The 27,142-nt window shown below is 38.3% G+C and overlaps 2 protein-coding genes across 3 annotated transcripts; both read right to left on the reverse strand.

Annotated features, from left to right (window-relative positions):
- Positions 1-178: 178 nt before the first annotated feature.
- Positions 179-21,233, reverse strand: LOC127957647 (scavenger receptor cysteine-rich domain-containing group B protein). The gene is made up of 11 exons (XM_052556268.1): positions 21,061-21,233; positions 19,754-19,786; positions 18,359-18,397; positions 16,649-16,951; positions 16,483-16,548; positions 13,430-13,744; positions 12,481-12,558; positions 12,174-12,245; positions 11,335-11,649; positions 9,956-10,054; positions 179-906 (listed from the first exon to the last, which is right to left on the reverse strand). Exons 1-11 carry the CDS (start codon positions 21,176-21,178, stop codon positions 593-595), a joined length of 1,752 nt encoding a protein of 583 aa, XP_052412228.1. The 5' UTR covers positions 21,179-21,233; the 3' UTR covers positions 179-592.
- Positions 791-8,905, reverse strand: LOC127957803 (uncharacterized). 2 transcript variants are annotated; one of them, XR_008153847.1, is made up of 3 exons: positions 8,690-8,905; positions 1,811-8,171; positions 791-1,292 (listed from the first exon to the last, which is right to left on the reverse strand). XR_008153847.1 is itself a non-coding variant. In XM_052556481.1 (2 exons), exon 2 carries the CDS (start codon positions 7,961-7,963, stop codon positions 2,075-2,077), a length of 5,889 nt encoding a protein of 1,962 aa, XP_052412441.1. In that variant the 5' UTR covers positions 7,964-8,171; positions 8,690-8,905; the 3' UTR covers positions 1,302-2,074. The 2 variants fall into 2 exon arrangements, 1 of the variants encoding a protein (XP_052412441.1); XM_052556481.1 differs by lacking the exon at positions 791-1,292 and having other exon boundaries at positions 1,302-8,171.
- Positions 21,234-27,142: the final 5,909 nt, after the last annotated feature.

The raw sequence follows: 27,142 nt of genomic DNA on the forward strand, positions 1-27,142 counted from the left end.
CTTTTACTTAATGAGCCAATTTTTTTTTTTACTGAATAATGAAGGCTATTTTTCATTCAATAAAATGCAAAGATCTACATTCTTTGAAAAATCTTCAAATATTTAAAATATAATTATTTTATGTTCTACTTTTAGCATTCAGGAAACAGATCCAGAAGAATCTAATCTTATATATATATATAAATATATATATAAAATCGGAAACGTACTAGAAGTACAGTACATAAATTTGGTGCGTGCAATCAAAATGACAGGCTAAAAAGAGTCTAAAACTTTGGTTTCACTGTATATCAATAGTTTAAAATTAATAATATTCACCTATGTGTACACATTCTTATAGTTTATAAAGTGCATAATTAGAATGTTCATTCATAATATTTATTACGGTTATTTATATACCAGTATTAGCATAATTTATTTTTTCTTGTTTGACACCCAATTACTATTTCATCCTTAAAATCTCCTCGTCAGTGTTGGCATGAGGTGTTATGTACAAAATGTATGCAAGAAACTGTTCCTCTCCCACTGCATTCACTGGACCGGGGTGGTGGGTGTGGCTTGTGGTGGGCGTGGCCTGTGGTGGGCGGAGTCATTAAAGTTCACATGTGACACTGGCATCCTCTGAATGGTCACAGTTGTGGACGTTCCATGCTATGTGAGAGCACTGAGTGAGAGCAGCTTCTCTGCCTGTGCACTTCAGATTGTCCATCTGGATCGTGCCACTGCCGGGACCGAAGTAGGCCATCTCCTGGGCGGCTCGAGGCAGTCCGCAGCCCATCTGCCTGCACACCACCTTCCCATCCGCCAGATCCCAAGCATCATCACACACGGTTCCCCATTCTCCTCTCAGGAATATCTCCACACGGCCCTCGCAGCGGTTCAGGCCCCCTATAAGCCTGATGGTACCTCGAGAAGAGAAAGAAAGACTTAAGCTGTGTGCATCCTAAACAGTAAGTGAGATCAGAAACAGTGTGCACTAAATCACAGTATATAGAAACCAGATGGTCAAAGGTGAAAAATGTGTAGTTTTGTAGAAAGTGGGCATGCATTCAAGCAGGCCTTTTCAGTCTTTATTTCCCACAACCCCTATATTATTTCAAACATTTTCTTGCTTAATGTTAATGAGGTATTCTAGCAGGGCTAGTTCGTCAAGGGTTTTAGCCAGTAAACAGGATGGTGTATCGATCAGGACACAGGAATGAAGACGAGGAGATGTAATTTCTTCAATTAACTGTATTGAGATCCAGCAGTTTTCATCAGAACATTCCAATATCCTGTATTGTCATTATAGTCTGATAAGAAACAAATAAATCACCATTAGGTACTGATTACTATGCAACATAAATAATAAATCCACCCAAATAATACAAATCAGATTCATCAAACATAAAGATATCAATAAGCATTGCTATGTCCCTTTAAACATAATCTACTATTACATAATGAGGATATTATTTCCTTCACATAATAGCTTCACCTCCTAGATCACTGACCAGTTTACCTAAACTATATTAAAAAGGGATTTACAGAAGGAGAAATGGCGACATCCTCTGGCCAGAAAGGCTACTGCACAACAGCGTCTGCAAGTGGTCTCCTGAGCACGATATTAACTCTTCTTAATTCAATGTTATAAACGTTACAACGTAATTTAAACATCAGAAAGCTCACATCAGGTAAATTAGTATTTCCTACAGTATTTTACAGCATAAACATTGTTCTATCGCTATACATCCCACTCATCACGCTGGGCATGGTAATGCATTGTAATTCTACAGTGTAGAAACACGAACACAATGAAGTGACCACTTACTTTTTGTCATGAACTCAACACATAAATATTGGAAGCTGGATCGTTCAGAACAGATAAAGAAAACTACACAACACATGTATGTAGGCTGAACTATGCTGCTGAACTTGAACACTTTCCCGAACTCACTATAACCACACTAACTACACACTTCCTCCCCGTAATCACCGAAGAAGAGTCTTAAAGCGGCAGGCACCCAGAAACGTCAGAGCCTTTTATACAGCCGCCCCCAAATGTGCAAGCACATTTGCTTCCATTAAAGGCTCATCAATCCGGCTGAGGGGGGCTCACCGAGGCATCATCCTCCCCCGACGGGAGAGCTGGCAACATCACCAACCGAGCTACCGGTCGTGTGTACACATGTCCTCTGATGTCCACATCAGCGGATCTAATGCATCCATCGTCGCTGCGGTGGACCTTGGTTACATGTCCAATGGGCCACAGGGCTCGAGGTAGCTGTGGGTCCACCAGCATGACAACAGCCTTATCCAGTAGTTCAGGAGAAGCGGAGTGCCATTTCTGTCTGGTCTGCAGCCCAGGGAGATATTCTCTGATGAATCTGGACCAGAATTGGTCAGCAAGAACCTGTGAATTCCTCCAGCGTCTGCGACTCAGGAGCTCCCTCTCAGGATAGACCACTTGGGGTAGAAATCCATCAGGCCGCCCCATAAGCAGACTATTTGGCGTCACAGGGTCGATATCCGCAATGTCGGCAGATACATAACCCAATGGTTTAGAGTTGAGGATTGCCTCAACTTCCAGGAGAACGGTGAGAAGGACATCTTCATGAACAGGTTGTGCCCCCACACAGGTGTAAAGTGCAGACTTGACGGAGCGTACCTCTCTCTCCCACACTCCTCCAAAGTGTGGAGCTGCTGGGGGGTTAAACTGAAACTTAATCTTCTGACACGCGAGTCGTTTCCGCAAGGTTGGCTCCATACTGGCAAAAGCCTCTCTAAGTTCCCGTTCTCCTCCTCTGAAGTTGGTCCCCTGGTCTGACCACAACTCTACAGGTGTCCCCCTTCTGGCGATGAACCGTCTTAGGGCCATCAAGTAAGCATCCGCATCCATATTTCTGAGGAGATCCAAGTGTACCGCCCTGGATGTTAAACACTTAAATATTATTCCCCAGCGTTTCTCCTGGCGTCTGCCCATCTTGACAAACATGGGTCCAAAACAATCCACGCCAGTGGAATGGAAGGCGGGTTTGTGTAATCGGAGACGAGCAATGGGAAGGTCCGCCATTCGGGGAATGGAAGGCTGAGCTCTCCAGCGCTGACATTCGGCACAAGAACGCTGATGTCTGCGAATCGCCTCCCTTCCATGGATTATCCAGAACGATCGCCGCATCTCTGCAAAGACCCGCTCCGGACCAGGATGGAGCAGGTCGCTATCAAACCTTTGGATAAGTAAGCGTGTAACTGGGTGTGAGGCATCCAGAACTACAGGGTGCAATGTCAAGTCATCTTGACCTTCCAAACGTCGTAACCGACCTCCTACTCGTATGAGATCCGTGGATCTATCTAACTCCGGAGCCAAGGTGAGTAATCGACTCCCAGGTGAGACAGGTTTCCCAGCTGCAAGGAGTTTGTAGTCCTCTGGAAATGACTGTCGTTGGGCTCGCTGGAGCACAATCCTCTCTGCCTGTTGGTACTCTTCAGCATTAGGTGTTGAACTTGAAGGGTTTGGTCCTAGGATTTCTAGAGCAGTGGCATCTATGAGCTCCTGCCAGGTTTGGTACACCTTGTCATCCCTGCTGATTGATATTGGTGAGGTAATTGTTACTCCACAGAAGGTGGTCTTCCGGAGTTCCACATTGTCCTCAAATGGCTCAGTGCTGGGTCTTTCTGGCCAGGTGGCTGGGTTCTGAAGAAGGAAGGGAGGTCCTTGAGACCATCGGTTGGGATCTATTAGGGCCTCCAGGGTCTTCCCTCTTGTCAGATCATCAGCAGGATTATTCGCTGAGTCCACATAGCGCCAAGTGCACTTTTCTGTTAACTCCTGTATCTCAGCTATTCTGGCACCTACGAAGACCTTGTATCGGCAAGACTGGGAGTGTAGCCAGGTTAGGACTGTAGTGGAGTCTGACCACAACACAGTTCGAGCCACTGTCAAGCTTAGTTCCCTCTCAAGGACATGAGCCAGCTGTGCTGCAACCAGAGCTCCACAAAGCTCCAGGCGTGGGATAGAATGCAGGCGTCTTGGAGCTACTCGTGAACGAGCAAGGATGAACGACAGGTGGATCTGGCCTTCCCTGTCCTCAGTTCTCATGTAGGCTACAGCTCCATAAGCCTGCTCAGACGCATCTGCGAAGATGTGCACCTCACGGGTAGCACCCTCAAGGTTGGCGTCCGCCGGAACATATGCACGTGGAAATGTGAGGAAAGGTAAGGACTCAAGTTCAGCCTCCCAGCTGGACCAGGCTTGCAGGAGTTCGGCGGGTAAGTTAGAGTCATCCCAGCCTCGCTTCTTATCCCACAGCTGCCTGATGATGAGCTTCGCTCGGGTAGAGAAAGGTAACATGTATCCCAAGGGATCGTATTGAGTAGCTAGAACTCTGTAAATGTTCCTCAGAGTTGGTACCTCGTAGGACACAGGCCTATGTTTGTAACCCAAGGAGTCGGTTGCCCAATTCCAGCTGAGACCGAGTGTTGACTCCAGAGGATTGGACTTATCCTGCGCCAGCCACAGGTCCAGGCTTTCAGATCTGGCCTCTTGAGGCAAATGACTCAGGACATCTGGATTGTTGCAAGCCCATTGACGCAACTCAAATCCTGCAGAAATCAGAAGATCCCTGAGGCGATCCACCAGCAGTTTAGCTTCACTCTGTGTACTCACGCTCTGCAGGCAGTTATCTACGTAAAAGCAGTTCTCAACCGAGAATCTCAGGTCATCGTCCGGCTGGCAGTGGTCAACAACATGGCGCTGCAGGGCGTATATCGCACAGCACGGGCTACAGGTTGTGCCGAAAGGCAAAACTTGCCACTCAAATGTTCTTGGGGTTTCTTCTACCTTCAGGTCCCGCCACAGGAACCTTAGAAGGTGGCGATCTTCAGGGATGAGGCGGACTTGATGAAACATCCCCTTGATGTCTCCACTAACAGCTATGGGACGTTCACGAAATCTCAATAAGACTCCCAGCAAGGGGGCACCAAGGGTAGGGCCAGGTAGCAGGTACTGGTTCAGGGTCTGCCCGAGGTACTGGTGAGAACAGTTAAAGACCAGGCGGTTCTTTCCGTTGTGGCTGACGAGATGATGTGAGATGTACCATCCTTCTTTGGTAGAGGTCTCCTCAGTGACTTCCCTCACAGCACCCGTTTCTATGAGCTTCTGCATTTCCATCTTGTACGCATCTGCTAGTTTAGGGTCCTTTAAGAGTCGCCTCTCAGTACTACGTAACATGGGCATAACTGACTCCTTTGGCGAGTGCAAAGGTGGCATGCTTGGATGGCGCAGCAATGGTGTGGCGTACCTGAGAATTCCATCTACATTAGTACGGACCGTCTTGGCTTCAAGCAATGCTACAGCCTGCTGATCCAGCTTCGACCGCGTCACCTCTCTTTCATGTCGGTAAGGTACAGTGTCTACTTGCCAGAGCCTCTCAACATGCTTGTAAAGCTCATCCATTGGTGGCGCAGATGATGTAAACAGACACTGTGCAGGTTGGATTGGCCGCCCCCTGAATGGGGTAGGGCCTTGAAGAGTCCACCCGAGCCTGGTACAGACTGCGGCTGGGCCACCTGGTGGACCAAGCCTGACTGGTTCGACAGGTGTTATCAGCTGAGGGTTGTCAGAGCCTACAAGGAGTGTAGGTTGAGCATCTCTTAAAGCAGGTAGGGGAATGCCACTTAGGTATTTGTATTTCCTCTTCAGACGGTCAATGGGGTAAGTGTGCTGTGCTAGACTGAGGCGGCCAGCCGTGAAGGCACCATTGATCTTATAGCTGGTGTGAGGGTTTGCGGCTGGTGAGACATGGAAAGACACCGTGTGGCCATGGAGGATCTGGATGTCCTGTCGGACTGTACGCAAAGGAAGCGCTTCAGGAGTGCCCTTTATGCCAAGAAACTTAGCTGCTGCTGGCAACAACATGGTCCTCTCTGACCCATCATCAAGGATCGCAAAGGTATTAAGGGTTCGGTCCTCATAATGTACAAGCACAGGGACGACCTTTAACATGACTCGATTCCCGGCTCCAGGTCTGTCCAGATAGAGCGAGTCAGCCGCAGAGCTGGTTAAGCAGCTCTCTTCTTTAACAGCTACATCTTTATTGCCCATCTCTGCTCTTGTATTTATCTCATGAAGAGCCAGTAAGTGTTTTCCCTGACAGATGTTGCAAGGTTTCTTCAATGTGCACTGAGCGGCTTGGTGAGTTCGTGCACAACGCCAACACCGCTTGTTAACCCGTATCCACTCTCTAAGCTGATCTTTGGAGAGTTTGGTGACTGCACTGCATTGACTAAGATAATGCTCAGTACTCTCACAGTAGGCACAGTAAGCTTTACTCTTGACCCCTCTGCTGGTTGAACTCTCTTTTTGGTACAAAGATGCTGTCTCTCTTGACTCACCAGCTCCATGTAGGACGGTCACTGTTTGTCTTCCAGGACGACCATCAGTCTTCAAATTCTGCCTTTCCTTTATGCTGCGTCCAGTAGCCTGACTGTCGAAGCCCTGACACCATGATTCATAGCGGAGCCATTCTGCCAAATCATGTAGCGTGTGGGTCGCCCCTAACTGCTTGAACTGATGTCGACGGAAATCAGCTCGCTGTTCCGGAGGGAGCTTACTCAGCAGACGAGCAACATGTGAGCCACAGTTGAGTTCAATTTCCCCTTCAGGACCTAGAGTCCGCAACAAGCCCACTAAAGATTGTATCTGAAGAGAGAACTTCTGGAATGCCATAGTATCACCACGTCTTACTTCGGGGGTTTCTAGAACACTTGCTATCTTCTTTAAGGCAAGTTGATGAGGATGACCAAATTTGTCATGGAGGGCTGACATAGTGTCACTATAGGGGTTGGGTGAGTTTAGATAAGCATCAGCTATAAGCTTAGCTTCCTCCAGCTTTAAATGATCCACAAGTATTTGATACTTGAAGAGTTCTGTAGCATTAGATGGGAGTAGGTTTTCTAGAGCTATGCGAAGCCGCGCAAATTCACTGGGATCCGGGTGAATGAACTTTGGGATTGTGGGTTGGGGCCCTCGATACACTTGTTCATTCCCTGGCGGCTGCATCAACTGATTAGGTGGTGGCATGCCATGTACCGCTCCAGTGGCTGCTAATGGATGGTAGGTTCGGGCAGGCGCTGATTGCATCACAGGTGCATGAGCTGGGGCAGGGTGTGTGAGCAACTGAGAGGGTCGTGTAGAGAGGTATGGTGATATCCCTTTATCGGTAGTAGGAGCGGGATACTGAGGAGGCAGTGGAGGCTTACAAGGCCTACATACTCTAGCTTCAGGGGAAAGATTGTGATGTCTATTGTCTAGCTCTTGTTCATCAACCCTGAGATTGCACATCCCTCTTGACACGTTCTCTTCAGGTTCAGGCCAGGGTGGAGGATCAGGCCAGTCCTCCTGCTCCATTTCCTTTGAGTGTGCTGCAACAGCGAAACTCCTTGAGGCTACAGCATCAGCTTGTGGAGACGTGGGATTACTATAGTTTGAGGTTGGACTATTAACTTGGGCCAGGTCTGCTCTCAGTGAGCGGGCTACCTCCAGTAGCTCTTTCATCTCGCGCCGTGCTTCATTGAGTTCCTTTATGCCCGTTTGAAAGGCCTGTTGTGTTTGGAGCAGTTTAGTATTCTCCTCTCGAATAGCTCGGATTTCCTCAGAAAAACGAGAATCCAAATATGGGCTCTGATGGGATGAGGGTGTCCGCGCAGGCTGGCTAAGCCCATCCAAATCCCTCCTCTGGCTGTGGTCTGGGGCTAGCTGAGGAAACTCAGGGTGAGCAGCATTCCCAGAGAAGCCACTAGAGTGAGGGTAGGCTGTTTGGAAAGGAAACGCCCTCCTATCCAAGGCAGGGGATGAGAGGCCCCATTGGTGCTGATCACGATGACTATATCCCATATAGTCCACTTCAAAGTCCTGAAGTCTGACAGGTCGACGTATTTGACGTTTAGGTCTCACATCAGGATACATCTCTTCATCTGACTCCATCCTGAATACTGCTATCCGGCTCGAAGGACCAATGTTAATGAGGTATTCTAGCAGGGCTAGTTCGTCAAGGGTTTTAGCCAGTAAACAGGATGGTGTATCGATCAGGACACAGGAATGAAGACGAGGAGATGTAATTTCTTCAATTAACTGTATTGAGATCCAGCAGTTTTCATCAGAACATTCCAATATCCTGTATTGTCATTATAGTCTGATAAGAAACAAATAAATCACCATTAGGTACTGATTACTATGCAACATAAATAATAAATCCACCCAAATAATACAAATCAGATTCATCAAACATAAAGATATCAATAAGCATTGCTATGTCCCTTTAAACATAATCTACTATTACATAATGAGGATATTATTTCCTTCACATAATAGCTTCACCTCCTAGATCACTGACCAGTTTACCTAAACTATATTAAAAAGGGATTTACAGAAGGAGAAATGGCGACATCCTCTGGCCAGAAAGGCTACTGCACAACAGCGTCTGCAAGTGGTCTCCTGAGCACGATATTAACTCTTCTTAATTCAATGTTATAAACGTTACAACGTAATTTAAACATCAGAAAGCTCACATCAGGTAAATTAGTATTTCCTACAGTATTTTACAGCATAAACATTGTTCTATCGCTATACATCCCACTCATCACGCTGGGCATGGTAATGCATTGTAATTCTACAGTGTAGAAACACGAACACAATGAAGTGACCACTTACTTTTTGTCATGAACTCAACACATAAATATTGGAAGCTGGATCGTTCAGAACAGATAAAGAAAACTACACAACACATGTATGTAGGCTGAACTATGCTGCTGAACTTGAACACTTTCCCGAACTCACTATAACCACACTAACTACACACTTCCTCCCCGTAATCACCGAAGAAGAGTCTTAAAGCGGCAGGCACCCAGAAACGTCAGAGCCTTTTATACACTTAATATCTTAAGATTTTTTTTCTTGAAAAGATCCAGACTTCTATAATAGCTAATAACATTCAATACCAAAATCTTATCACGTCTATCCAATCTATCACAGATTCATTATTTCACAAAATGTAAATACAAACAATGAAACTTTTATTATGTAAAAGTTATTATATGAAAACTAAATAATGTCTTGATTTGTCTTCATATCATATCAGAATATTTCTAAAAAATGTATGTGGTTCAGAATAGGGATGCAAAAAAATGTATCGCTATTAATTGCATTCAAAATAAAAGTTTGTTTACATACTATGTTTGTGTACTACATATATTTATTATGTATATATAAATACACATTAATATATATAAAAAAATATTTTTGTATACATATTTACACTTGTATATAATTCATTTTATTTTAAAATATTTTATATACAAATGTAACATATTTTTCCTTGATAAATACATGCATGTGTGTGTATTTATATATACATAATAAATATACACAGTACACACACCTATAGCATGATATCGTATATAAATAAATATAATTTATAAATATCTAAATATATAAACTTTTATTTTTAAATGCTATTATTCGTTTAGCAGCTCTAGAATATATTATAGATTCATAGCATTATTTATTTCTATATTCACTAGCAAATATGTTGCTGTTTTTCTCCAATATTTTATAAAAGACTGTAGACATTAAATATAAAAAACATATAAATTAAAAACATTATGTGGCGTGCAAAAAAAAAAAGTAAATATTTGTACTGTTTTCCAGTACAAATATCTACATATCCTTAAATCAAGACGCATTTACTTCAGATGCCATTTGAACATATGAAGCCTTGTTTTCTTAGAAACTGAACAAATTGAAGTGAATCTAAGCCTAAAATTAGAACAATCTTCTGTCAGTGAGATTTGAAAACATGTTTTCCCTTTGAATTAAGCTTGCAACTTGACCGGCTATTTTAAAGGGACAGTTCACTCAAAAAGGAAGTAGCGAGTGTCTCTGTAATGTCTCGTTAAGACTCGAGTGTGAGGTTCTTACCATCCGCTGGTGTTGGTGTTGTAGTTGGTCTTGCAGTTGTAGGTTTCTCTGTGATTCCTATGCTAAAGTCTCTTCCGGCTATCTCAAAATCCATAGGTGCTAAAAAAAGAAAACACAAATTAAGTTAGGAAACTTTGATTTACTGTGACTGAACGTACTCTTTTATACACATTAAGCTGTGTTTCTTATTCATGAGGCAAGGGTTGATTCTTTCATTCCTTTATCTGGTGTTTATTTGAGTCTTTCCCTTTTCTCTTCAGTGCTCATCTATTAGACGCATGCATGCATATATTTATGCGTTAGTGGATGCACGTGGCCTGTACGGAGGACGGCTTTCCCTGCGGCTCTGTGCTGATGATGATTTGCTCTGACGGACCTCTTTTATTTTTCATGTAGATACGGCGACTGACGTACAGAGGATGCTTCTAAAGTTGCTGAAGATTACAAATGCTGATCTGTAATCAGTGCAGGGATTTCTCTAACGATGGCTGAAGAGATTTCGAAAGGAGAACAAGTAAATGTAACGGATGTGAGTCTGTATGTGTTTGAGAGTATTGTTAATTAAAGGAACAGTGAAAGACAGATGTATGTGTGTGTGTGTGTGTGTGTGTGTGTGTGTGTGTGTGTACAAGAGGAAGCATGCATGCAAGAGAAAAAACTGCCCTGGAGACTTGTCTTAATCCAACAGAACATTGTGTTGCAGTGTGTGTGTGTGTGCGTGTGTGTGTGTGTGTGTGTGTGCGTGCGTGTGTGTGCATGCGTGTGTGTGTGTGTGTGCATGCGTGTGTGTGTGTGTGTGTATGTATGTTCTTTCATAGTGAATAAATGCTGTTGTTGTGAATGACTGGGTGAATTTTATGAATGAAGTACTGAAAGCACATACACATTTTATGAAGTATGTGAGAATATACTGTATATATAATTGCAATATAATGTGAATTATTCACACACATTAAGATTCAGATTCAGATTTAGATTTAGATTTACATACACTGCCCTTCAACAGTATGGGATCAGTTAGATAAAAGAAGTTTCTCCTGCTCATCAAGGTTGCATTTATTTGATAAAAAATAAAGATTCTTTATTTCATTTAATTTTTTATATATTTTGAAATATTATTGCAATTTAAAATAAAATAGTTTTCTATATTAATACTCAAAATATAATTTATTCCTTTGATGCATAGCTGATTTATTTTATTTTATATATATATAATTTTTTTTTAAACTAAGTGTGATAGTTTTTCAGGATTATTTGATAAAAAGAAAGTGAAAAAGATCTTGGATACATACTTAACCCTTGTAAATGTAAAATGCATGGCTTTTCTTTTCTACAGTATGTGATCATTGTATGAGACTGTGATGTCATATTTCTCTTACGTGCACAGATGACTCCAGCGTCTTCGTAATGGCCGCAGTTATGCTGTCCCCAGCCCAGATTGAAGCAGTCGGACAGCTTCTGCTCATTTCCGCGGCAGTCCACGTTATCCAGCAGTATGGGGCCAGAACCGTAGCCGAAGTAAGCCAGAGGTTTGACTGCGATAGGCGGCCCACATCCCACCTGTCTGCAGACCACCTGAGCGTTGTCCATATCCCAGTCATCATCACAGACCGTTCCCCAGACGGTGAAGTAGAGGATTTCCACTCGGCCCTGACAGCTGTTGAGACCATTCACCAAACGGACGCTCGGCTTCTCTGAAAGAGCCACGGATGAAGAGGGTCAGAGAGAGACAACACACACTACTGGTCAAACACTTGGGGTCGGTGAAAGAGACTCTTCTGCTCATCAAGGCTGAATTATTTTTTTTACATAAACAGTAATATTGTGAAATATTATTTGCTGATGTGCTGTATAAGAAGCATTTCTGATTATTGTCGTGCTACTTCATATGGTTGTGGGAAATTTGATACATTTAAATTTTTAAGCATTCTTTGATGAATAGAAACTGCAAAAGAACAGTGTTTAAATGAAACAGAAATAATTGGCAACATCTCATAAATGTTTCATAAAATCTATACATTCATCCATTCTAAATGCATTAGTAAATAAACAAAATAATGGTGTTCAAATAATAAAATAAATAATATCTAAATAAATAAATGAATGTGTATTTAATGTAATTTATGAAATGTAATTGAATGTAAAAGTAGATTTTTGCTATCTATCAATTTAAATGCATAACTGATTTAGTATAGATAGATAGATGTGTCTTTACTACCTTTCGTTGTTGAGGCTGTAGTGATCCCTGTGGTTACTGTTTCACGTTGTACTGGCACTGGCATTTCTGTCACTGAAGAAAACAGAGAAAGATGTCACGAAAGAAGGAGGAACAGAGAAAACATGTTCGCTCAGTGTCGCCATCTGCTGGTGCTCGAAGGGGCTTCTAATGCAGGACGATCCTGACCCAAACTGATCGTCAGGCACAGCAGTTAATAACAATGAATTGGCTTTTAAATCAACCGTGCTTTATTGAAAGTAGCAGGTGAAGTCACAGGCCCTATGTACAGTACAGACAGTGTTTATACCTGCTGTGCTTTCAGGAACGATGAAACCTCTGCCTATAGTCTCTGTGTTGATGACTGGGACCATGGTGGAGCTGGCATCTGAAATACACGAGAGAGAGAGAGAGAGAGAGAGAGAGAGAGAGAGAGAGAGTTAGAGCTGCTATCAAAGGAGATACAGCAGCACAGAATATGCACATACAGTCAGGTCTGAAAGATCACATTGAAAATGTATGTTTATAAATAAAGTTTCACATAAAAAGCATCTGGTAAATTAATAAAAATGTTTGTTACATTTGTTACAGTTACATTTAATTTTAATATTAAATGTAAAAATAATTAGTGTGTATATATATATATATATATATATATATATATATATATATATATATATATATATATATATATATATATATATATATATATATATATATATATATATGAATAATAGTTCAAGTGATTATATTGATAATATTTAATAAAAACAAACAGTATATTAAATGCAAATGTAAAAAACAACATATATATAATGTTTATTGTTCAAGCAGTTATGATGATGTGAATAAAGTTAAATTAAAAACATTACAAAATATAATATAATATAATATAATATAATATATATATATGTGTGTGTGTGTGTGCGTGTAGTAATAATTCAAGCAATTATATTTATCATATTTAATAAATGTAAACAACAACAAAACATTTATTCTACACGCACACACACACAGTATATTTATACAGTGTGTATATATATATATATATATATATATATATATATATATAATTCAAGCAGTTATGATGATCATATAATTACATAAAAAATAAATTCTATATATATATATATATATATATATATATATATATATATATATATATGGTTTGTAGCACAAGTAGCTTTAATATTCTTTAGCTGTTCTTGTAAATATTTACATATGATAGAAAATGTGGTTTTTATGTGCGAGAAACCCACCTGAGCAGATGACCCCGGCGTCCTCATGATGACCACAGTTATGTATTCCCCAGCCGAGGCTGTAACAGCTGGCCAGGCTGCCCTCCTTCCCTTTACAGTTCACGTTATCCAGCAAAATCTGTCCCGTGCCATAGCCGAAGTAAGCGTTTGTAGGTGCTCCGACAGCCAGTCCACAGCCGATCTGTTGACACACCACTGCGGCGTCTGCCATGCTCCAGTCATCATCACACACCGTCCCCCAGCTGCCCTGATAGTAGACCTCCACCCGGCCCTGACAGCGGTCCCCGGACCCCGCCAGACGCACCGCTCCGTCTCCTACAGCACAGGAGGGTCAGGTGTGCTTTATATATACAGTACAGGAATATTAACATATACATATAGCCTATATATGTATCTATATAATAAGTGAGTATGTGCTGTACTGTTATAAAGTAAACATTGATTTACATAACAAGCATATAATAGGAGTTCCATCATATAAAATCAGCATCTGCACCAAATTCATAGTTTTTGCTCAGTTTGAGTCTTTCAATAAAACTGAGCCTCCTTTTTTTCCTCCATATTATCACTACATCAGACTATATGAGCCATAAAAGCCTGTTTGAAATATTTTTCTCTCGCTCTTTATACATATGTGTGTGTGTGTGAATATATATATATATATATAGAATCTTTATTTATGTTTATAGAATCTTTATTTATTTTATTAATATTAATAAAAAAATATATATATAAATTGTGGCAATGCACCAAATATCTCTGATATTTACTACTCTTAAAGCTGCAGTAGGTAACTTTTGTAAATATATATTTTTTACATATTTATTAAACCTGTCATTATGTCCTGACAGTAGAATATGAGACAGATAATCTGTGAAAAAATCAAGCTCCTCTGGCTCCTCCCAGTGTCCTATTGCCATTTGCAGAAAGTCATCCGCTCCCGGTAAGAAACAACCAATCAGAGCTGCGGTCCGTAACTTTGTTTGTGTTCAAAATGTAGAAAAATTTATATAATAGGCGAGTACACCATGAATCCATTTTCCAAACCGTGTTTTTAGCTTGTCCTGAATCACTAGGGTGCACCTATAATAAGTGTTTATATTCGGACTATTTTAGATTGCTTCGGGGGTACCTCGGCGGAGTAACACAGTACCTTTGTGATTCTTCATAGACATAAACAGAGAGAAGTAGTTCCGGCTACGATGTTCTTCCGCAAGACGCAAGCAGTTCTGTTTATTAACCGCTAGAGCGGCAAAAGTTACCGACCGCAGCTTTAATTTGAAATAAAAAAAGAAAATAATCTTGTTTTAATGAAAGAATTCATCCTTCAAATGATTAACCCTGTAAAAAATAATATAAAATCTACTAATAGTCCGTGGGAGTTGATTAACCTAATATGTTTAAAAATCTCAAAAAGTTTCGCTGTTGTTGTTGTTGAGTATCATATTTGATCCGTCAGGCTTTTATGGCTCATATAGTCTGATGTAGTGAGAATATGGAGGAAAAAGCAGCTCGATCAAAGCAACGTTTGCTTGATGAAAGTGAGTCAAGATTTGACAGAAAAAAGGCATGAAGCACGAACTGAAGCTGGACGATTGTATGTGGCACTAAAAGAGCTTTGACCTGATAAAGAAGAAGAAGAAGAAGAAATCTGACGACAGAAGGCTGTTCGAGGTCTTAGAACATCATGTTTTCTTTTCACTGTTATCTATTATGTCAAGATTTTTCCAGAAACATTATGAAATCATCAGGAAACGCCTGTTGTTTGTTCAACACAATTATCTACATTGCCTCTAGAAATCATATGGTTTGCTCCATACAGGGTGTGGTCAGATCATCGGTAATATTATTCTGCTGATCATAACTCGCCATTCAATATGAAGCAAACGTAGAGCTATGGTTTCCAGAAAACACACACTGAAGTTCCTCGTAGTGTTTTATTGAGTGACGCCACCACAAGGACTCAAAACCCTCTCGTATTGTCAGAGGAACAAAGCCTCGATGGTGATTCCATACTAAAAAATGCCATTCAATTCCCAAGGCTTTGTTACTTTCTTTAGATATCATAACCTCTGAACTAGATATGTGCAGCCAATTCTCACAACTGAAACAAGACATGAGGAACAAAGAGAGGATGAACACGATCCCTCAGAAAGAGTTCGGCTGTGATCTTAAGTTCAGTCCATTACTAAAAAACAAAAATATATATAATACTCAATAAATGTTATAAATTAGAAGTTGAGCTGAAATTAAATTATATAATAAAATAACTAGATAAAAAAAATGATTAATTCTATGTAGACAAAAAATTATAACTAAAGCAAAAAATTAAATTAATAAAATCTATATAGACATATTTAAAAAATACTAATAATAAAAATGACAACACAACACAAATACAAATAAAAACAAATTTAAATATAAAAATTTGAGGTTTTATATTATGAGATCTAGGATATTGTGTCACATTTTAAAATATGTACAAAAAGGCCCTAATATTTTATATTTTGGATAATTTGCTATGCATTACATCATGCATTTCTTAATATATTAAAATATTAAAATGCATAAATCTTTATTATGAAATTATTAAAATCGCTTACTCATATAAAATATATTATTTATATAATAAATCAAATCTTTAAAAATATTAATATTCAAAGAAGTAAGATTGTTTTCAAATCAAAATATCACAGTGAAGTGAGTTATGTTTAAATGGTTTTAAGATTATCCTTGTTCTAATCGAAATGTTTTAATCACATATTGTTTTAATTCATTATCTAATGTCCTTAATATAACGTTGTTCTAAAATCCCAAAACACAAAATACAAGTTCCTAAGAATGACATCATCCTCCTCTTCCAGGAAGTGACATAATTTTGGAGGGAAATCAACAGTACAAAATGAATACAATGAATGAATTCTGTGGTGTATTTTGTCTCTCTAAAATCTTGCATCATGTTTAATCAAATTAGCTTGCTGATATTAACATTACATGGAAATGAAGTTCAAGTTGATATCCTCATGTGAGAGTTATTAAACTCTGCAACCTACTTAAAGCAGAGATGGGACCGGGCGGCGTGATGGGCTCCAGGCTTCGAGGTTCTATCACAATATTGCCTGTGAGAAATGAAAAATGGATGATTAATTAATCTTGAAATGAATAATTAGTTGAGCTCAGGCAAGAAAATCAGCTTTGATGCCTCGGCTTCCTCTGTACCTTTACAGGTGACGGCCACGTCTTCATAGTGGTAGCAGTTGTGGACGCCCCATCCCTGATTCCTGCACTGACTCAGTTCCATCTCTCCTCCCTTACAGTCCACGTTGTCCAGCAGGATGGGCCCGGAGCCCTGGCCGAACTTGGAGCTGCTCCCCACGGCCACAGCCACACCACAGTCCAGCTGACGGCAAACCACGTTGGAGTCCACCATGTCCCAGTCGTCGTCACACACCGTCCCCCACGTCCCGTTATGAAGCACCTCCACGCGCCCCTCGCAGACGTTCCTGCCGTTCACCAGCCGCACTGCAGGACCTGGAGCACCAGATCATTACTTGGTTAGTATTAACCAGACACTATTAGAGTTTTCATTCATTAAATTACAATATAACTCTGGTGTATTTTTTGTTTTGTTCTTAGACTTTACGAAATAATTTTGCAACTTAACTGAGTTTAGGATTAATAGAAAATCTGTAGATTTGCATGTTTTTTATTAAGTTTGAACCGTATTAGTGCTGTGGAACTAAGTGGTGAACTTTACATGTACCATGGTAAACATACAGTGCTACAATTTATTTTAAAGAAGGCAAAAAAAGTAAAAATGCACAATGCAGTATATTTAGATATTTATATTTATATTAATATTTGCATATTTATATTTACATGGATTTATAAGAATGCCATGATATTGCCATTATGTATTGCCATGGTATCATATCTTTAAAAAAAAAAAGAAAAAAAAAAAGGTGCATGTCCCAAAAAGGTGAATAATTATATATATATATATATATATATATATATATATATATATATATATATATATATATATATATATATATATATATATATATTTGACTCAAACTAAACAAATATTTGCATGCATATTTACATGGATTTACAAGAATGCCTTGATATTTCCATTATATATTACCATGGTATATTATCTTAAGGAAAAAAAAACATGGTTCATGTCCCAAAAAAGTTATTAATTCAATAATAATAATAATAATAATAATAATAATAATAATTGCATATTTATATTTGCATGTATTTACAATAATGCCATGATATTGCCATTATATATTACCTACCATGGTATCTTATCTAAAAAAAAAAAAAAAAAAAAAAAACAAGGTGCATGTCTCAAAAAGGTGGATCATAAAAAAAAAATAATAATAATAATAATAATATTTGCATATTTATATTTACATGGATTTACAAGAATGCCATGATATTGTCATAGTATTATATCTAAAAATAAAATAAAATAAAATGGTGCATGTCCCAAAAAAGGTAATCATTCAAAAAAAAAAAAAAAACCGATATGATTTTCTGGTCCTTTTTTGCTAGTGTTCATCATGTAGTGCAGATGAAAGCTGTGGGTTTCTGAATAACACAAGCTGAAGCGCAGAGCTGCACGGCTCACATATAATGATATAATGAAGCCTGTAAGAATGTCTCTAATCCCCTTCAACTTAACACACAATAATAAGTCTAAATATGACATATGACTCCAGAAAGAGAGCGAGAGCATAACGCTGGAGAAGGGATTGTGTAAATTGTGCGAGAGGAAGTGTCCTGTCTTTTTTCCTGTGCCTTAGAGGCAATTATGATCCGGTCCTGCCGTGATCCTGCCAATGGGCAAACATATCTTCTCTTAAAAGGCTGTGTTCTTGTGTAAAGGGTGAGAAAGTGAATCGCAAAGACGCTCACCTTGAGACTGTGCTGTCACCGAGGCATTTGTGTTGTTGGCTGTGAGAAAAAAAGAAAAAAGCAGGAGAGAAAGTCAGAGAGCAAGAGAGAGAGAGAGCAAACAACGATTGTGGTCAATTATTTGTTGAAAGGAGGTTCTTGGCCCTCCAGAGCTGCAGCTCTCTATATCTACTACATCTATTTTCCTGTAATTTAAGACTGGTGGAACAGGAAGACTGTGACTTCAGCTCGGGCTGTGAAACAGACTCACAGAAGGAAATCACACGCCTCTCGTAATGCATGATCAGACACTGAGATATGTGCTGTGAATCTGATCAGATCCAGCTGATGAGAGTGGATTCTGAATCTGATCAGTGCTGCTGTCATTAAAGTGTGTGTATGTAATGTATACCATATAGTTCCAATCCAAATATATTTAAAAAATCTACATTTTATGACACTTTGCCTGACATTTCACCTAGACTTCACCTAGAACGTTGTGGTGTTTTTCACAAAGCGTTCCTCCTCAGACACACTTTCACTGGGGTCTGTTTGTCCTGTGTTTCGTAGCAGTGTTGAGACGCTAATGCTAGTTCCTATACAAGCTTTTGTGTCAAACTGTGAATCGATGGTGTTTGATTTCAGCGCCTGACAAAGACAGCAGAAAAGAGGCTTTTTTCCCATCACATCTCATTTAGGTCAATTCACAGACTTCTCCTCCTTCTTATTTAAGTGTATGTCGCTGAAATGTTAGTCACGCTAAAGATAGCACTTCAGACATCTGGGATAATTCACATGTACACTTTAGGATTCATATAAAGCAGTTGAAAAAAAAATTAACTTGCTGTAGAAATCATTTTCAGTTCGATCATGAGTAAATTTCAGGTTTGATTATAAGTAGAGCATGAAATATTTTATATCAGTTTTGTTTTATTTACAACTTTGAGAAATCAATTTTTTATGTTGTGAATATGGAAATCCGTTTCTGTTGAATAAAACATTTAAAATGTAATTGTGACTTTTTATCTCACAATTCTGAGTGTATACAGTATCTCATAATTCAGACTTGAGAGGAAAAAACGTCTAAATTGCAAGATATAAACTCAAAGCAAAAGCAAAGCCTGCATTGTAACTGAAATAAAAAGCTGCAATTATTATTATTATTGTTTTAATGTTTTTATTCCGTGGCAGAAACAGACTTTCAGAAGTTCCGTAAGTTTTTACATTGTACATTTTTACACTTGCCGCTACAATGTTGCGAGTGATTTAGAATGTTGCTTCACGGTTGCTAAGGTGTTCTGAGTTGTTTTTAGAATGTTGTTATGAGCTGGTTGCTATGGCTTTTCGTGCGGTTTCTAGGAAATTGTTAATGAAAAGTCACAGGAAATGCAAAGTTTACTTTCAAATGATACTTACTGGAAACGGATCTTCGTTGGAGTTTGAGATCTTCTGCACAGAGAGAAGATCAACACCATTATAAACATCATCTTCAAATAACTTAAATATGATACATACTGTTCACACATTATCTCACATCTTTGTTAGTGTTTGCGTCACTGAAGATCATTTGTAAGATCTATTGAAAGTCATGGATCTGCTGGGAGTTGGGTTGTGTTGTGTACAGTGGAGGAAAGCACCCATAAAACACACACACACACACGCACACACACGTCTTCTCAGATGTCCATGTCCTCGTTTAAAAGTCTTTAGTTCAGCTGTCTTTTCACTGGGTATTTCCCGCTGTAGGCTGTCCATCCTGATGAATTACTCTGATCGTTTGGTTCTCTTCATTGAGCCTGGAGGCTGTTCACTTTGATTTTAATCATTGCTCTTTTAAAGCAGATGTTTAAAGACAGTGATTTAATACTTTCTGGTGTGGCGCGGTGCTTAAAACTTAATCCTGGTAACCGAAAGGTTCCCGGTCTGATTCCCACGAGGAGTCTTGACCATTGAGTCATCGATAGGGTCTGCATTTGTCATTTTGATTTTTCGATTTTGGTTTCTAGATTGTTCTGTGTGGTTAAGTCCGCTCTTTATTCTAAGGGATTTATGCTTTTTTTTTATTGTTGTTGTTGTTTTTTTGTTTGTTTGTTTTTGTTTTCTGAACACTTAAATTACACAACATTTGATGTGAAGTTCATTAATGATCTTGGATGAATTCTGCATCAAAAGTTTAGTGATGCAGTTATGCAGTGCAGCTTCTCAGTATGAAACCTGCATGCATATTATATTATATTATATTATTAGCGAAATGAAGTTTATATAGTTTTAGATGGAGTGTTTCATACATATATCATACAATAAATCATAAATATCTAAAGATTAATCTTTGAAATCTTCTGCTCACCAAGGCTGCATTTATTTGATCAAAAATACAGTAAAAATGTATTAAATAGTATTGCAGTTTAAAACAGTTGTTTTCTATGCAAATCTCGGTTAAAGTGTAATTTATTTCTGTGATGCTCCGCTGTATTTTGAGCATCATTCCTCCAGTCTTCAGTGACACATGATCTTCAGAAATCAGAATAATATGATGATTTACTGCTCAAAGACATTTCTGATTATTAACAATGTGTAATAAAATGTGTAAATGTGTAATAAAATGTGTAAACTGCTGTGCTGCTTCATATTTTTGTTGAAACCGTGGTCAAATAAATGCAACCATGGTGAGAAAAAAAGACTTGATTACTCCAAAAGTCCTTTTTATGTCAGCTCCGACTCACCGTTTGGAAGGAAGCTGGTGACGGCGATCAGTAAGAACGAAGCCAGCAGGCAGGTGAGGATCCAGACAGCAGATTTCCAGCATCTGCGCAGACCGTCTGACACACGCTGACCGTTCATGATCCAGCTGGACACCTACAGCACACACAAACACCTTCAATGAGTGCTTGAACTTCTCGAGATCCACTTATCTACTTGTACTGCCCTTCTTCTCACTGCAGCTGTCTGACTCCACACAACCAGGTTATTCCAGTAACTAGGCTACTACTGAGTCTGCTGGTCAGTGATTGGACAGCTTCTCCTCGTAGTATGTTATGTAAAACACATAGTCTCACAACATCAACAAGCACACATGCTCAGCCTGCAGGCCACAGGCCGATCTGGACAGACACGCATTGATTTACGAGAGCAGACCGATCGTTTGTGTGACCTGCTGCATGTTAATACGCTGTCCAGAGAGGTTTTTATGCTCCAGAGATGGTGTAAAATGGGACTATATGTAAATGAGTGAAGCATTTTTGTATGTGAAAAGTCTTTTTTAGATTATTTTAGTTTGATTGTACATACAAGTTTGACCTGTTTTTTTTCACACATTCAAATCACAAGCTACTGTGAGTACACAGACCAGACTTTAAAATCTTCCCTAACTCATATTCATGGTCTGATTGTGAACCATAAGTTTCTGCACAGAATTTCAATGCAAAACATTTTTGGGCTAATCTTTTCCTGTAGCTCAAACAGTAAAGCATGATGCTCGCAATGGCAAGTTCATGTGATTCATTCAGTTACTAGAATATGCATGATATATCTATATATAAATGTGTGTGTGTGTACTGTATACACACACACACACACACACACACACACACTCCAACACTATTAAATTGTAAACCTTTGCTCTAATTAATAGATTGCTTCGTGAGGTTGCATTTTACAGTTATCTTTGTAGCTCTATAAACTGAATTCAGTTGTTGTCAGGATACATGTGGATTTAGCCTCGTTTATGACATTGATATACTGAAAAGAAAGTTTATTATTATCAGTTTTATAAACACAACACATTCTATATCTGTTAAATTATTTTATATGATTATATTCAAGTTTATAACATTTCTTTCTCTTGTTTGTTTTTCCCAAATCCTTCCTGACCTTACGCTGGAATGCGTGTAAATGGTGGGATTGGGCTCAGGATCTCGGCTCTGGGGGAGAATATGATATTCCGCGGCGCAGATAGTGAACATTCCGGGCCTAGGGCGCACAAAAAGACATTTCTGCTGTCTGTGGTCACCATCGTCAGTGGCTAAACGCTGCTTCCTGCGAATCTGTCACTGGGACCGTCCTGAGCGCTGGGGCGCCTCTCGGGGGCTGAAGGGGGGCAGATCACACAGACTGGACAGAAAGCATTTAGCCCTGGTTATACCAGTGAGAACCGTATTAACTAAAACCATGAAAACGTTTTATTGTTTATTATAAAGATCTGATTTGATTTGAATTTAGTTAGTCATTAAAAAATAATAATAATTATAAACTTAAAAAACATTTGTAAAAAATATATTTTATCTAAGCATAGTTTCCATGCCATTTTAGTTTAACTTGATAAACTAAAATAACTAAAACTAAAAAAAAAAAAAAAAAATGAATATAAGTGACAAAAATGCACGACAAAATTACTAAAACTTTAACTGAAATAAACATGAAAGCAGAAAATATAACAAAATATAATTCAAAATAATAACAAAAACTGTATGAGTGTCTTTATGATACTAAAATAAAAATGCTGAGAACTAACCATCAGATCAAACCAGAGTTAGCATAAGTAGCTAATACAACTAAACCCATTTTATACAAAAATAAAATATTAATTAAATAAAATGATTTGAATTTAGCTTGCTGCAAAGTCAAATAACTAAAACCGAAATACAAAATAATAAAAGTAATTTATTTAAAAACAGAAACTAATAGAAATTACAAAAGCACAACATAATGATTAAAGCTTTAACTAATATTAAAATGAAAACTGACCATTTCAAAATAATAATAAAAACTATAAAAGTATCTACCAAACTAACACTGCTTCAGCCAGCCGTTGACATAAATAGATGCTCAAAGGAAAACTGTATTGTAAGAGATCTCATTTCATGTTTTTCTCTTCTACAGGTGCCTCAAAAGTCAGAAACCTTGCAATGAGCATATAAAGCAGCCCAAAAAATCATCTAAATCTGACAGAAATCACCTCCTCACCAGCCAAGAATAAAATCCCATTCGCATGCACTTTCTTGCATTTTGAAAAGCTAAAAGCCTGACGCTCGGATTGAGCAGCCAATTAGCTGCTGATGGTGTGGTTGTGAAGGCCTGAAAATGAATCTAGTCACCAATATTATGGTTTTCAATACTCCATTCATAGCTGGATGCAGCAAGGATCCACGAGGGAATAATGTTGGCTTTTGTGTCGCCTGTGTATGCCCTCCCTCTCTCTCCTTCTCACGCTGACAGATCCCAGGTGCTCGCGAAAATACCCCAAGATGAACCGGGAGAGAACTGTCATCTCGCTTTTAAATCCAAACTGGATTTTGATTCAAATTCCCAGTCAAAAGATCAACTTTGATTGCTTTCTTGTTTCTGATGTCATTTCTTTTCAATTAAGACTTTGAAGAAACAGGTGCAACAGGTGAACCTTAAGTCTAAATAATGGATATTTAAAAGAACCTACTTTTGAGAAGTAACTTAAATATATTTGTGATTATATATATATATCTAGAAATATATATATATATATATATATATATATATATATATATATATATATATATATTATGAGTTATATATGCATACATATGTATTTTTTATTTACATTAAATTATATAATAATTGTATATATAATTTTGCATAAAGAAACTTGTATTTTAAAAAAGCGATAAATACTATAAATTTTTTCCACAATAACAGAATTAAAAAATATTGCTTTTAATATATAATAATAATATATATAAATAATATAATAAAGCATATTTTGAAAAGTTGTGTTTAAGAAGCAATCATTTCAGAATTTCTAAACACCAATGCAAGATGTTAATTGCAAAATGATCTTAAATTGTGTCCCATAATGAGAACGATAAACAGACCTTAGTTGAAAAGCAGTTTTCTTCAGACACAAGAAAAGTCGATTTTTGTTTCCCACTGGAAATGTCCACTGTGTTTTATATTCAGATGGCTTGCAGCTCACAGGACGATTCTCCGGCTCTCAGAGTTAGACCGTGGCATGGAAAAGAGAAAATCCGAAGTGCATCCGGCTGAAGAGCAACAAGGTGTTTCATCTCACTAACCTTGTGAGTCTATAAGTACCTGGCTGCTCGAGTACGTGTTACGTAAAAAAAAAAAGACAACAGCATCGTATGTTAATGCACTGACACCTAGTCCTGCCTGGTGTATGTGAATGAAGAGGAAAGGGAGGAGGAAAGAAGACAACAGTGAAAGCCGGCCCTTCACAGCTATCTCAGCATCTCTGGTTTCAGCTTGTGCTCATCCGAAGCGCTCTGCAGGTGTGTGCTTATGCATAATTACTGCCTAGCATTCACATTTTGCATATTTTATCAGTTTGTTGTTTCTAGCCATCAACTGTCCTGCTCCTCTGCTGGATCAATAGTGTTCGGCCGCAGCCACAATATCAGTTCAGTGGCTTTCATCGCGCTTGAGTTTGGACAGCTTCCATAATCATTACATTACATTACAGTCCATGTGTGTTAGTGAAGCGCTTCACCCCAACCAGCCTTTGACACATTTCCACTTCAATCTATACACCACAAAGCCTTCATGGACCAAAAACTACAGATTACTAGTTGTTTTTATTGTATTTTGTATTAACCATGTTCAGTGTTATTGTAATTTTCTTGTATACATCCAAGATGTTATTTAAAATGAGAGAAATAGCGAATGTAAGATTACTTTGTTTAATACCAGACATTTTAATCTATTTAAAAATGGTATGTTTTAATGAGTTTTTATGTCTAAAAAGGATCACAATTAAAATTAAAGCAGTCTGCGTGCTTCCAGCTGATGAAGGGGTCAAAACCAAAGTCTGCTGTGTATATAAACGTCTTTTTAAGATATTTATTTCATTCATAAGAGTGAAGAACTCTTGTGAAGAACATTCACGTAGGCCAATCTAATTTATTTTAATTAATTAAATCTGGTTGTTATACATCTATCCGTATATAAACTTGTTCAGACTTTTTAACTAAATCACATTGTCTTCACAAGTAAAACATTTATGCTGATTCTATGGAATTTTAATAAATGTGGTTTTGAAATATAATTTAAATAAATTTAAATAGAGGCAGATTTGGTGAAATGGATACTCTGCAGTGAATGGGTGCCGTCAGAATGAGAGTCCAAACAGCTGATAAAAACATCACAATAATCCACATCACTCCAGTCCATCAGTGAACATCTGGAGAAGACAAAAGCTGCGTGTTTGTAAAAAAATGAAGCTTGAAGTTGCTGAAGTTTTCTAAATCGCTCAAACCATGAATCTGGACTCAGACGGCTCTGAAAGTCGCCTATATTTTTTATATATCTTTTTTTCTTTTTACCTATGAGGTCATGTAATTTGAAGACACTAGAACAAGAAAAAAAGGATGAATCATTATTTCATGCAGAAGTTACGTAATCCAGGAACTAGTTTTTTTTTTACTTTCTATTTGTGTAGGATATGTAGTATTTTTTTTTTTCCTGATTTGGCCAATCCAATGTTTCATAAACCCTGAAATATAATCAGCCCACATGCAGAGTAGCTTTTACTGTGAAATGACCCTTGGATGGGCATCATTTCTATCCATTTGATTGATAGAAATTGATACATTATTGGGTGATTTTGTATTTTGATGTTTTACTGTATATTTTATCATTCTCGTGATGCCAGTGATGGAAACATACCTTGTTAGCCCAGTCCTGGCATTAGATAAAAGTCTAAATGAGAATTTTCTGGCAATCTTTATCATCTCACTTTATCAGCAATAGACAAAATGTGCACAGAACTAAATTGTGTGTGTGTTGTTCACTAATGGACTTCCACAGACCTAAACACTGAAATTCTGACCGTACAGAATTTGCACGTTTACAATACAATAAAGTTAATTATGTCTTTTTTTATTTCACAATGATTTCTGATTTTTTTTTTCTTGCAATTCTGAGAAAAAAAGTCTAGAGTTTAAATGTAACAGTTATATTTTTTAATATAAAGTTATATAAAGGTAACTGATTTTTTTTTTTAAATAATTGCCAAATTCAGACTTTATTCTTTACAATTCTGAATTAAAACATTTTTTTTTTTTACTTTTTATAGAAAAAAGACAGATTTACAAGGAAAAAGTGTCTGAATTGTAAATAGAAAGTTTTTTTTTTTCATTATTTGGATATCCTGTGGAATAGATATCTGCCCAGTATTAGAGGATTAGTATTAGAAAAACAAAACAACCTTTGATTGGCCACTCTGCGTGTCAGTCAAACAGTCTCTTCCTGTAGAAGTAGGCGGTTCTTTATCTGAATAAGCTGCAGTGTTATCCAGACTTTATGTAGATAAACATCTGGCTCTGTGACAGATGCACTAAACCCTACAGACATCTAGATACATACAGATCTCACACACGAGACATGTTGATGATATTAAGCTGTGATCTGTAATAGCCTCCTAGCAGCAGGCTAATCCCTCCTGAGCGGGACGGATGGGGCTTTTGTTTGGGCTGTTGGAGAACTTTACTTTCCAGTATATCACCTATTGAAGAATTTAGCAATGTATAAACTATTTCCCGCTCTGCAGGACCTCATTGGCTCTCGCTTTCTGTTATTCAATAGATGCTCCGGCTGCCAAAGTAGGTTACATAAAAAGAAGAACACAAAAGGAAGTAGGAAATAGTCACACAGCTGATTCACAAATCTCAAAGGTGACAGAGAATGTCACTGCAAAAAAAAAAAAAAAGAGTCATTTTAACTAAACAGTTTCTCTCCTATTCAAATGTTGACAACTTAGATTAAGTAAATAAAGTTGAAACCCTTTTTGAATTGCAATTTTTAATCTTTTTTTAACAT

The sequence above is a fragment of the Carassius gibelio genome, chromosome B5, assembly GCF_023724105.1.
Source record: "Carassius gibelio isolate Cgi1373 ecotype wild population from Czech Republic chromosome B5, carGib1.2-hapl.c, whole genome shotgun sequence".
NCBI lineage: Eukaryota > Metazoa > Chordata > Actinopteri > Cypriniformes > Cyprinidae > Carassius > Carassius gibelio.